We start from the raw sequence: 12,423 nt of genomic DNA, 5'->3' as shown, positions 1-12,423 counted from the left end.
GCCTGGCTATTTTTTTTTTCTTTTTCGATAGAGGAAGCATCTTAAAACGCAAGCAAGAGAAGAAGAAGAACGGATACGGGTGGTTTAAACGTTTATCGGTGTACAGAGGAGGACAGTGACGAGGAATGGAATCTCCATCCGTGAGGCCTCTCCCAGCGTGGAGAGGATTGGAGGGAATCGTTCAGGATAATACGCGAGATAAAGAAACGAGGTTCCCGGCTCGTAACCCAGATGCGTCCCGCGTAGTGTTTTATTGGCCCGTTACGCGGCCGGGCAAGGGTGGAGAGATGGCGAAGAGATGGCTCCTCTCTTCTAAAATCCGAGCCGCGAGCTCGATATAAATTCTCGATTTTTCCTCCCCTCGCTGGAATTCGACTTTTAATCGAGCTCTTATTGTTCCTCCACATCGGTTCCTTTACAAACCGTGCAACCGATCGTTCGATCATGGAGAATAATAGCTCGAAAGAAGTGAAAAAAAAAAAGAAAAAATTGGGGCGAATTAACGCAGCAGGGAATCCGATCGTCGATACAAAAAGGGAAGGGGAGAGCGATCGAGGGCGGCCGTCCGGCTATAATTTGAATTATTTGGTTCGCGGATTGTTCACGAATGCGGAAGGCGCGCGGGCACGGTTTCAAGGTCACCGACACCTGTCCATTCCGCCGCATGCCGACTGCTTACCAACCTGTCCAGCCACTTTCTCCGTTTCCCCGCAGCTGATATTATGCCCGCACGCAGCGGAGCCAACCGGCCGTGCTCGCCTCGTTATGCATTTTTCAACGAGGGGCGAGTTGAAACCGTCCTCCTGACTAACACCAATCCCACTCGTCTTCCTTCCTTTCTTTCTTTCTTTTTTTCTCCTATTCCAGCGTTAATTTTCGCCCGCATCGTATTGAAAAACGTATACAGTCCAAGCTCCAACGAGTTTTAACGAACTATTCTCCCGTACGTTTCAATTATCCACTATTGGCAATTTTTCGCGTTCGAGGAAAGACGTTCACGTAGGAGATGATGTATGTAAATAAAGTGAGATTTTCAACGAGATTCGGTCACGATTAAATGGATGCTGGATCGGTCGAGAAATTCGAGAGTATGAGAGGAAATCCTCGATACAATCTCCTGTATCTTTTTCCCTCATGAATCGCGGATTTTTCACCAGTGACCCCCGCCGTTCGAGGGGAGGATTTCCTCGGGCGGAGGGAGATGGCCGAAAAAAACTGGAAAAACACGTCTTTCGACTTTGCCGTGTATCCGTGCAGGGGGATGGAAACAACGGTCCAAGAGCTTTTCCGCCCTTCGCGTGGTCGCCTAAGCGGCTTTTTGCGGGACGAACCGGCCCTGTTTCCCTCCCCGCCATTCGGAGAAATATGGGATCTCGGTCGAGCGTTAGGTCGAGGGATCGAGGCAGCTCGCTAATTGAACTGAAAAAAAAGACAAGAAAAATAGCTAGGAGGAGCTGGATGGAAGCGAGAGTGGCCTCTCAAAGCCTCGACGATTAATTATTGCTTGGATCAGATTAATTTAATAAGGAAGGAACGATCGAAATTCGATCGAGATTCCTCTCGATTCTCGTGGCGACGGCCTTAATACAGAGATTTGTTTAAACGGGGAATCAAATTAGCACGCACGGGGGGATAGTCAAAGGATTACCGTCAAAGAGTCCCCCTCTCCTCCTCCCGAGTCGCTTCGTCGCCGGGAATCCAGCGCCAAGAGGCAGAGAGCGGAGATAATCTGGAAATTCGATTTCGAAATTTCCCCATCCCCAGACCGGAAGCGGGCCAAGATCGTGCCACGTTTGCGGTTTTCGTCCTCTGCAAGGATGTATATCACGGCCTGTATAATCGAGTCGGACGGTTCGTTCCGGCAAGATTGAATTAGAGAGCGCGCCGCGCTCTCTGTTTCTCGGATCTTCTCCCTCCCTCTCCCATCCATCTGACGGATTAAGATGGAACCGCGTTGGACGCGTAAAAATGGATGGACCTCCCCCTTCTTCGTTGGGGACCAAGGGAGAAAGAGGAGGGGACAGGGACCTTCGATTTCGCTAAGTAACCGGCTGTATTTGAACGAAGCGAAATTCGCCGATGAATTTCGGGGCAAGCGAGCGAAAAATGGGAAAAAACTAGGTTTCTCTCGTGGAGAGAGAAAGAGACAGAGAGAATATGTGCGTTCAATTCCGGTTAAGAGATTCGCTTTTCCATTCGCCTAAAAGGTTCGAAAATATCGTTTACCGGGAATCGTTTCAAGAGGCTTGCCTTTGAACCGGCCATAATTCCTCCACGCTCGTAAATTTCCCCGAAGCGTACGCGCGAGGACAACGTTAATGATTCTCGGATCGCGCGGTTAACGTCGCGGTCGAGTCTTTTGAAAGGGAAGGAGGGAGGAGGACAGAAAAGGAGGAGACGAGGAGATGAAAAAAGGAAGGTAGGATGGATATCGAAGAGGGGCGAGAGGAGAGGGAGAGAGAGACATAAGCCACCCCTACTCCACTCTATCCGTTTCTATTTTCTGCCCGTGGGAGAAGTTATCGGGGCCGGATGAGGTCTGCGCTTAGAGCTTAGGGGGCTGGAGAAGAGAGCCCCGCCGTGCCATCCGCGCCTCTTATTATATCGATGGCGTCAACCCCGGCCTGGAAAAGCCCCTGAAATATTTTCACCATTTCCCGACAAAGCGTCCCGCCGTTTCGCGCCAAAGTGCTCGCGAATAGTCTCATTTTTAACGGGGGAGGAAGAGGACGCGGCAAACCCCCTCGACGATCGTTCGAGAGGATTTAGCGACGTATCTTTTTCCCTCGATCGAATTTTCAACCTCGCCAGAGCGTACATTCTTCAAAATTCTTCTCCATCTTGATTTTCACTCCTCGGCTCGCGTTAAACGAACGAGAAACGTTGGAAATTGTTACGGAAAGATTTACTGGCCCGGTTAAACGAGATCGCGAAAGAAACTTCTCTCCCGCGTGGCGGATATATGGGAGAGGAATCGGATTCCGGGAGGGTGGTCTATTTACCGAGGGCGGGAAGGGAGCGGAAGAGGCGAAACGGTTAACCGGCGGGGCGATATTTGTTTCCGTTCTCCAACCGACCGATCCTCCAATTCCTCGCTACACGATTCGTTACGCCTGTCGCCACCCGCCCGTCTACCGCACACGCTCGTAATTCCCTCGTATGACGTAGACGGAGGAGGAGGGAAAACCTCGCGGGAAAACGAGACGAATGTTTGCCCGAGCTTCGCGAAACTTGCTTCTCCTCCTCGTTAGTTGCCCATTTACTTCGCGGCTTCCCTTCCTTCCTTTCTCCTCCTCGTGGAAAATTGAAATTGATCTCGAGCCGCCGATTAACGAGCCACGCAAACGTTTTTCTCGAATACTTTCCGCATCGATGGCCCCTCGAGTTTAACTTTCGGCCCAACTTCTCCGCCGAGTTTCTCGAGGGAAACTCTTCCAATTCCTTCCCTCCAATTTTCCCTCCAAGTTTCAAAAGAGACGAACGCTCTCGAGAAAGGGGAAGAGGAGAGCGAAGTCTCGTTGTTTTTTAAATAAAGACAGTCGCACCGCTGCCAATGCAATTTCGGCTGGCTGGACGTTTACGAGCGGCCATAGAGAGAATTTTTCGTCCTTTTTAAGACGTAACTCCAGGAGGAGAGAGAAAGAGAAGAAGGCAACGACCACGGGCTACGAGGAAGCTTTATCATCGTCGTCGTTGTCATCGGTCGAGGGATCGTCCGTTGCCAGTATTCGAGCTTTTCCACGCTGTTTTCCAACCGTTACCGTAAACTTCCAAAACAATGAAACAGAATATTTCAAAAGCTCGGACTCTCCTTTTCTCCAACGAGATACTCGATGATCGAGCTCGAAAATCTGTACCGTCTCCTAATTTTTCTTCTCTTTATGAATAATAATCCATCTCCGAACAAGTAATCGATTCTAATTTCCGGCGGAACTTTTCGCATTGGCGATCTTCCTCTTTCGTGTCGCCGCGAAATTTCTCCTCGAAGCGAAATTTTCCATTCCTGTATAGGAAGGAGGAGGGGGAGGAGCAGCGTTTTCGAACGGCTTCCCAAACCCGAGATCCCGATCGCTCGAAATTACCTTACCCGGGAAATACTGGATATATTCTTAACTCTTTCCCTTCCGCTTCCCGATGCCTCCTCTCCCCGTTATCCGTTATCCGTTTTACCAATCTTCGTCCCGATATCGGGGCAAAGAAAACGCTAATTGCGCGACTAATTGCGAAGACGGCGAAGCAAGCAAGCAAGCAAGCAAGCACACCGGGCCGGTTGTATCTCGCATGACAAACGTAATTGCACGGTAACGGAGAGACAATTAACTGCTCCATTCTCGCGGACAAATGGTCCCGCATTACCGGTGTCCTCCCCCCTCCCCGTACACGGGCAAACACGAAACGGGGTGGACGGTGCACACGGTGGCGTGGCGGTGGATGCGCTTTATTTAAGCGTTATTTTACGCGGTCCAGCTTCGCCTATGCAAATCCGCCAACGGTGGATTACGCATTCCATGCATAAATTATAAAGGCAGGTAGGGAGAGACCAGTTTTCCACTTTTCGTCTCGCTTCCTCGAACGGTTTTCGCTCGATGCGTCTTTGCTCCGCTCCTTTCCCTCCAAAGGTGGGCAAAGGTACGACGATATCTTTGGGGAATATTTCGACGTTGAAACAATAATATCGCCCCCGATTTCGTTATCGCGATAAGATTGTGTAAATAAGTGGGAGGATATCTACGTATCTTACGTTTGTCGTTATCGGTGTTACAAGTGTTCGGTATGTTGAACGGTAAACACACAAGTTTCGGCAATAAATAATTCGGCCGATTATCTTTGTAAAACCAACCGGTAACAGCTCGTGACGTTTTTTCTTTTCTTTTCGCGAAACACGGGCGGAAATGTTCTCCCCCTCGATCGGATAATATCGATCGTTGAAAAACCGCCCTAACGTTTTACAACGCGAGGCGACGTTAATGGATCCCTTTGAACCGCGTTTAATTCTTCTCTTGGTAAAAAAAAAGAAGAAAAAAGAAGGAAGAAACGTCGGCGGAGTATGGTTAATTTGGCCTTTTGAGCGACAATTACACGGTGGACGGCGATCTTTTTCCTCGGTGGACGTGGACGGATTGCATCCGCGTCGAAGTAATGAAAAATATAGGGGGAGGGGGACGAGGGGGAGGGGGGAACAGGGTTTAACAAACGCCAATTAAAATGAAAATAGCCACGGTGTAGCGGCGAGACACGCGAAATAAACCGGCCCAGGGCGAGGAGAGGGCCGTTTATAATTTCACCGTGCTTTTCCGCGGCCATCGGCCATGAATGTTTCATGAGCCACGCTGGAAACGTTCAAATCAGAAGCAGATGCCGCCGAGAAAAAGATCAACTGGGTCGCGGACCCGTGCGAAACGTGGTTCAGGTGAAAAAGGGGGAGGAAAAAAGGAAAAAAAGTAATCGTTCGAAAAATTGCTAAAATATCTTCTCTTCCAATTTTCGGGATAAATTCTCTCTCTCTCTCTCTCTCTCTCTCCCCCTTTCTCGCGTTAGCCGATTTTTTTACGAAGGGATGGAATAAAGATTCAAAGATCGACCTAAACGAAAAAAAAAAAAAATGTTGAAGAGAGTGAGAGAAAGGGGGAAAAAGAGATTGAATCTGGCGTGTAAAAGCGACGAACCGTTCGGCAAACGTTCCATCTTTCCGGAATCTGTCGCGCGACAGCTTTACCCGATCATCGAGAGCTTTTGCTTTTTTTCCCTTCCTCGCCCACCACCCCTCCCCGCTGATGAACCTCCGACTAAAAGCAGAAAAATGCAGAGCGGCCGGAGGAGACAGCTGGTGGCGAGTGGGAAAAAAAAAGAGAGAAAGAGAGAGAGAGAGAGAAAGGAAGCTAATACGCTGGCACGTGAAAATCAGCGCGACCGTTTGACGTGGAAAATCGTCAAAGGGAAACGACTTTCCCTCGCGCGTTACATTAAAGCTACATTACTGCAGTTACCCGAGCTTTTTCCCTCTCTCTACCTTCGGGGCCTCGTCTCGTTCTCCGTCGAGCAAAGCCAAAGTTAGAAGAGAAGGCCAGAGAGAGAAAGAGAGAGAAGGAAGCCGCGTGAAACGGAAAGGCCGGACGTGGCGGGGAAAAGCTCGTAAAAAGGAAAGAAAGGAGGACGCGACTCGTTCGGAGAGAAAGACACTTTTTTCCCCCCTTCTTTTTCGCGGCGATGGCCTTTCACCATCGATCCAAATATCCCCGATGTATCCTCGATCGCGAATTTCGAGGGAAAAAATCTATCTCGAGGATCCTCTTCCTAAGCTCTTACGCAAACAAGGACGACCACGACGACGAGACGAAGTTTCCTTTTTAAAGGAAATGTTATTCCATCGATAGATTAATATCGCGGCTAATTTTATCGTGACTCGAAAATGAAGGGCCGATATCGGGTTAATATTTTCTCAGTATACACTCGTGTTTCAACTCTATCCTCTCCGGGTCGATATTAGCCACTCCAACTTAGTCGTTCGTGTGTTTATGTTAACGAGAGGAACGGCCCCCTCGAGGGGGGGAGGGAGGAGGAGGAGTGTCCACGAATCACCCTCCAAGGCGACCACCACGACCTTCCTTCCCCTCCTCGTCCATCCACGGCGCGATATACAACGCGTGTATTATCACCGGCGAACACTCCGCCGGTCGGAAACAAAAGGAAGCCAAGGTGGAAGAATTTAACCAATCCGGGAGAAAGTTTGTCCACCGACTACCCGCTTCCTGAATCAATAATTCCTAAAGGGTACTTCCTCGTTCTCGTTCCATCGAAGTCCCCGCTTATTTGTCCACACCCACTCGACCCGCTTCGCTCTCTCCTCTCTGTTCGCTCCCCTTTTGCCACCGACGAAGAAAGAAAGAGAAGAGAGGAGAGTGGAGGGAGGGGGGCATATCGTTTTCACCGACATTCGGTCGGACGCTGTTCTTTTCGGCCGCGAGGGGTGAAAATTACGGGAGGGTCGGGTGGAAAAAACGCGACACGAGAGTCCTCGATAGTCCTCGATGGGCGAGGGGGAGTTTCTGCTGAATTGACCATTAGCGTGGTTATTAGGTGGGTCGAGGGGGGTACACACATATATTTTATATATATATATATATATATATATATACACACGCGAGGAGGAGGAGGAGGAGGAGGAAGGCTTTAGAATCGTTAAAGCGCTTACGCTAGAGAGGCTCTCTTTCTCTCGCTCTCCGGCACACATGCGTGCGGGATACTCGCTAAGTGGTCCATTCAGCGCTGCCTAACGGAATACATTACAGGAAGTAGCAGTTAAAAAACCTTTCCTTCTCCCTTCCCCCCCTCAAACACCCCCGCCATCCATCCGACTCCTTTCGACTCACGGGACGTAATTCTTGCTCGTCGAGTGGAGTTATTACATCTTCCTATAATCTGAATTACGACGATGGCACGCGTTTGAAATATGGATCCTCGATGATATAGAGTCGCGTGTTCGAAACGGATAAACATATGTATGTGTATGTGTGTGGAAGCTTTCCTTTTTTTTTTTTTTACGAAAGTTGTTGGAAAGTTGTTACCTTGCGGAGCATCTCCTCGAGCGACTCCATGTCCAGGGCGGAGTTGTTGTTCTCCGTGCGCACTGGTTGAACCATTTGTCACAGTTTTCTCGTCACAGCCGCTCGCACTTCCCGATCGCACTGTTCACTCGTGCTCCCTCCCCCCTCCACTAGTTCCTTTGCCGGAAACTTACTCTAGACGTCTTCAACAACTCTTGCATCGCGATATTACGGGGACACCATTTCTCATCGAGCACGCGATTTTTTCAACGAGCAACTTCGAACTACTTCGTTTCGAACATCGCGCTTTCCTAAGCGAAGAACGAACGTACGCGGCTACTTGGAATTCTGCAAATTCTTTCAAGAACAAAAGAATCGACTATTACTATGATCGCGATAGAAGTCTCCGTTTCGCAAAGAAGTATTGCCCAAAGGAACCGTGATTTCTCTCCCGAACTTTCCATTGTGTCTCCTCCCCTGAAAGAACTCATCTAGAAGGCCCTTAAAGGAGTCTTTAAAGGGGTTCGACGTTGGAAATTCTTGGAAAAATCTCGGTCGATCACGGACGAGATCGAGAAACGAGAAGTTCTCCCTTCGAAGGATTGATGGACGAAGAAGAAGAGGAAAAGAGAGGATTCGATAGACGGCCGTCTATTTTAACGCCGACGTATGAATTAAAACGGGAGAATTTATTCACGCAGAGGAGTAGTTGCTTTCCAACTTTTCCTCGTGAAAATGTGAAAGGAAAAAAAGAAAAAGAGGAAAAAGAAACGGACTTCCTCGCGACGGGCAGCGACGGTGCTCGCGCATCGGGACGTCGAGGGTGCTCGCACGCACGAATCGACTATTTTCGGGCGGCGGGATATTTTTAAGCCCCCGTTTGGAGCACGAACGACCGATTTCCAAGAGAAAGAAGCCCTCGAAACGGAGAGAAAGAGAGAGAGAGAGCGAGAGAGAGAGAGGGAAACGCAGTCGACGACCGATCCGAGAAAGAAAACGCGCGTCTCGGATGTGACGTCTCTTCCCCCTCGCCTTCCCCTTCCCTCCCGCCTTCTTTCCGACGATAATTAATCCTGCCCACCGAAAAACACGTCACGGAAAATCTTTCTTACCGCCCGTTTCTTTAGACGCTTCTCTCCCTCTCTTTCTCTCTCTTTCGTCGCAACAACACGCTATCGCATCGTGGTATCGATTCGTCCAGCGTCGAGGAACGAACGGAGAATTCTAATTTAAGAGCGGCGGTAATCTTAGCGACAATTTTCATGGCTCCATCCGGGAAGATTAAACGCGAGTAGTCAAGTGTCGGGAGGCGTTAACCCCTTCTCGCGTTCGCAACGTTTCGAAAATTCAAAAGCGGCAGCAGTAGAAGAAACACGGTTTGGTTTCACGCGTTATACATTCTCCGCCAACTTGTTACGAGTCTCTCCAACAACGGATTTTTACAGCGGCCGGATATCGTTCTCTCGCGTTTACTTCGCCACTAAAAAAAAAAAAAGAAAAAGTTTCGTCGTAATGGAGATTCGAGAGATTCGCGTCTCGATCCTTTATTAATTTTCTCAGAGTGGAAGAAAAAAGAAACCGATGCGCGGATCGAGTTCGATCCCGAGATTTCGTTAATCGCCACGGGAAGCCGAGATATCGTTCGCCGATTAATTTCCCACGAGAGACAAGTACGCGACGAGGATCGATTTAATTTTTCACACAACTGGATACCACGCTGGAAATCGCTCGGAAATGACTCGGTTTTCTTTTCTCTCTCTTTTTTTTCTTCTTGACGCCCGGATGACGTTCAATCATCGGATAGGATTTGCCACGATTCCTGCACGTCGTCGATCGTCGATGTGTTTGAGGAACGGAATCATTAATTCGCGGGTCAAAGAGAGAAGTCGCTTCTACGGGTATTTAATTAACCGAAACGCCAACTCGACGGCGATGTCCGCAAACACGCAAATACGGGACTCCGTTCGTTCGACCGAGCTTTCGTTTATCTTCCGGATCGATGGGCCAACCAACTATCTTCGCGATAAAAAAATTTTCTTCCCTCTCTCTTCCTTTTTTTCCTTTTATCGTAACTCCGATCGAAACGATCCAGTTAAATCGAAATCGAAGTTTTCGGAATATTTCCGTTCGCACGGCGGTGGATATCGATCGCGCCAAGCACGTGAAAAGGGGGATCGCGTTAAAAAAAAGGCGAGCAACGCGTACTTTTCACCCCATTAATCGCAAACAATCGGAGAGATCGGTCGGATCTCGCGTTTCCGCCGATTCGCCGGCTACGAGGGCACACGGTTCGTCGGCGTATAATAAGCGGATAGACACGGTGAAAGGCGCGTCAAAAGCGATCGGGGGCGAAAGGTGATTCCGCTAAACCAACGTTTTTCTTTTTGTCCATTTATCGCGGAGGGAGAGAGAAAGAGAGGAGTCTCGTCGCATCGCCCCTCGTCGCGCTCTTCCCACCTCTCCGTCTTCTCTCCGTCCCACCGCCGATCGACCGATGTTCGTTTCAGCTCTCGACACGAGCCGAGCCCCGAGCCGACGCGTTTTATCTCGTCCCTGTGATCAAAGCTTAATTGAAAAAGGGCCGGGACCACCGGCCGCCACCCGTCGCCCGCCCCCGCCCAGTGGAAACTGATACCGGCCGAATACGATCGACAATGCAGCCTTTTACCTCTCTTTCGCCGCGTACGTACCAGTTTGCACAGGTATTCGCGAGCCAGCCGGTTAAATCGACGGATTAAACGCCATAGACAAAGAGAGAGAGAAAGAGAGGGAACGAAACTAGGAAATGGAGAACGGTTGCGCAACCGATCGACCACATCCGAGGTAAATTCTCCACGGTGACCGCGTAACTCCGATGTCGTCCCAGATTGAAACCGTCCGTTTTCGTTTTTCGCGCAGCTGCACCCTTGTTTCCATTCACAACCCATTCCGATTCTTCCCGTCGAAACGATCTTTAAATCGTTCCCCCTCCCTGCTACGCCCGTTTAATAAGCTTGGAATGGGAATCGACGATATAGGCTGCAACAACACCTGCCAATTGATCCACCCACGCGCGAAACGTGGATACCGAAGGAGAAAAGGGCACAACAAAGGAGGGTGCGACGATTCTCGTTCGGGGATTCAGCTCAGAGCCCTCGAAAGAGACGTCGGCTCAGCAGCACACGCTCGGTCGAGCACTCTGCTAATTGGCTAGCAACTCGAGTCGGGACCGATTAATTACCAGCGCGAAAAGATCCCTTGATTTTTCTCGCGCGCCCGTGCGCGGCGTTTACCCGCTAATTAGTATCGCGGAGCGCTTGCTAATTATCTTAGCGGTGCGACGCGTGTCGCAATCACGACTCCGCAACAACGACAGCTATTTCGGATCGACCGACACCTGCCATTCGATCGCATTCCACGCTACCCTCCGATACCCATCCGGATCCAAAAGGGAACTCGAAACAAGCTTCGAAACAAGCTTCGTGTCATTCCCGTAAAGGGTAGAAGAAAGTTAAACGCGGAAGGGTAGGGAAAGAGACGGTTTATTGCTATCCTTAACTTCGTCGTAGAAAACTTGTACGACATCGTAAACGAAAAGTGCAAAGATACTCGAAAAACAGAGAGAGAGACTACACTTTGGCCTCTCCTTTTCTTTCGATACGAAACAAAAACCGATACCTCCACGATCCCACGTTATCCTCCATAACGTGGATCGTTTCGTAAAAATACCCAACTTCTTACTAAGCATGCAGCCCCTCCTCCCACCGCCTCGTGGAGAGGACGGCATGCTTGTTCATCCGCAACGACTACAACGAATATGCTCCAGAATAATTCATCGAATCGCGGATAACGTCTCGCGGACGGGTGAATAAATGATATGGTCGCGAAAAATGGTGCTCGATGAGGGGGTGGGGGGAGCGTCGTCGCCCTCGTCCGACGTCGATTCGGACTCGGTTATTAGGCTGGTCGCGTGCGCCCTCCCTTCTTCCGCTTTTCGCGCCTCGAGCACAACGCGGAATCCTCGTTATCGTAACTTCGTTAACGTTCGTGCGTTAACGAAACCCGTTTAATTATGCGCGGCGATTTTTAATTAGAAAAGCAGATCGACCCACGTGAAAGCACAGTACGGTGGTACGTATATAAGAATATAAGAGAGAAGGAGAGAGAGCGCACACGGTTAATAACGAGAGAATCGGGGCGACAATTAATTACCCTTACCGAGGGTGTCTTACGATCGTCATTTCACGAGTCGATTGAACCGCGAATAAAACCGAATTAAACCGCGCGGCCACTTTCCTCGATAACGGTCCAACCGAACGACCGTCGCGTCGAGTGTCTTCTATCGACCGATTATATCATACCACCACCTTCCTTCTTCCCTTTTACGAATCCCACCGAACGATTTCCACTTCGACCAAGTGGATGCGAATCCCCCGCCGTATCCTCGATCGGGCGGTTAAAAATCCTTTCGCCAATAATCGAGTTCCGAGTTTATCGTGGTCATTTTACGATTGATCGAATCGATCCACGATCGTCAACCACCACTACCACCACCACCACTTCTTCTTCTCCTCCTTTTTCTTCTTCTTCTTCTCGAAAACACCACGATCGTCCACGAGTCGAGGCGAAGATCGTGGCGACGAAGATTCACCGTGTAGCGACGAGTAAAGATGCGTGATCACACGCAAGGTCGAGCGGAAACTTGCATCGCGAGCCACGGAAGTGTCGTCGAGAGTGTATCGGCGAGGGGAGAGGAAGAAGAAAGTGGTTTACGTGGGAAGAAAAAGGGGAGGGGATGATCGCGTGTCCGTCGGTGCGATGATCGATCGAACGACAACGAGACCGTGCTGCTCCGGTCGCGGTTCACGGGCCACTGAGAGGGAACGTTGTGTTCGAGTTG

At 49.8% G+C, this 12,423-nt stretch overlaps 1 protein-coding gene across 8 annotated transcripts in view; it reads right to left on the bottom strand.

The window, feature by feature from the left end:
- The window catches only part of LOC724417 (uncharacterized protein CG43867), an 89,225-nt gene that overhangs the window by 24,827 nt on the left and 51,975 nt on the right, over window positions 1-12,423 (bottom strand). The window contains exons 1-2 of one of the 8 annotated variants that reach the window (XM_026443483.1): window positions 11,742-12,416; window positions 7,566-7,901 (exon numbers count right to left, since the gene is read on the bottom strand). The exons of 6 other annotated variants lie outside the window; for them this stretch is intronic. In XM_026443483.1, coding sequence (XP_026299268.1) covers window positions 7,566-7,640 — 75 coding nt within the window. In that variant the 5' untranslated portion in view covers window positions 7,641-7,901; window positions 11,742-12,416. Of the gene's footprint in view, window positions 1-7,565; window positions 7,902-11,741; window positions 12,417-12,423 lie in introns of those variants that run through there. One more of the 8 variants, XM_026443484.1, reaches the window with a different exon arrangement.

The sequence above is a fragment of the Apis mellifera genome, linkage group LG10 (genome assembly GCF_003254395.2).
Source record: "Apis mellifera strain DH4 linkage group LG10, Amel_HAv3.1, whole genome shotgun sequence".
In the NCBI taxonomy this organism is placed as follows: Eukaryota; Metazoa; Arthropoda; class Insecta; order Hymenoptera; family Apidae; genus Apis; species Apis mellifera.
The sequence above is the reverse complement of the archived record's forward strand: the minus strand, read 5'-3'. Positions and strand labels throughout refer to the sequence as shown.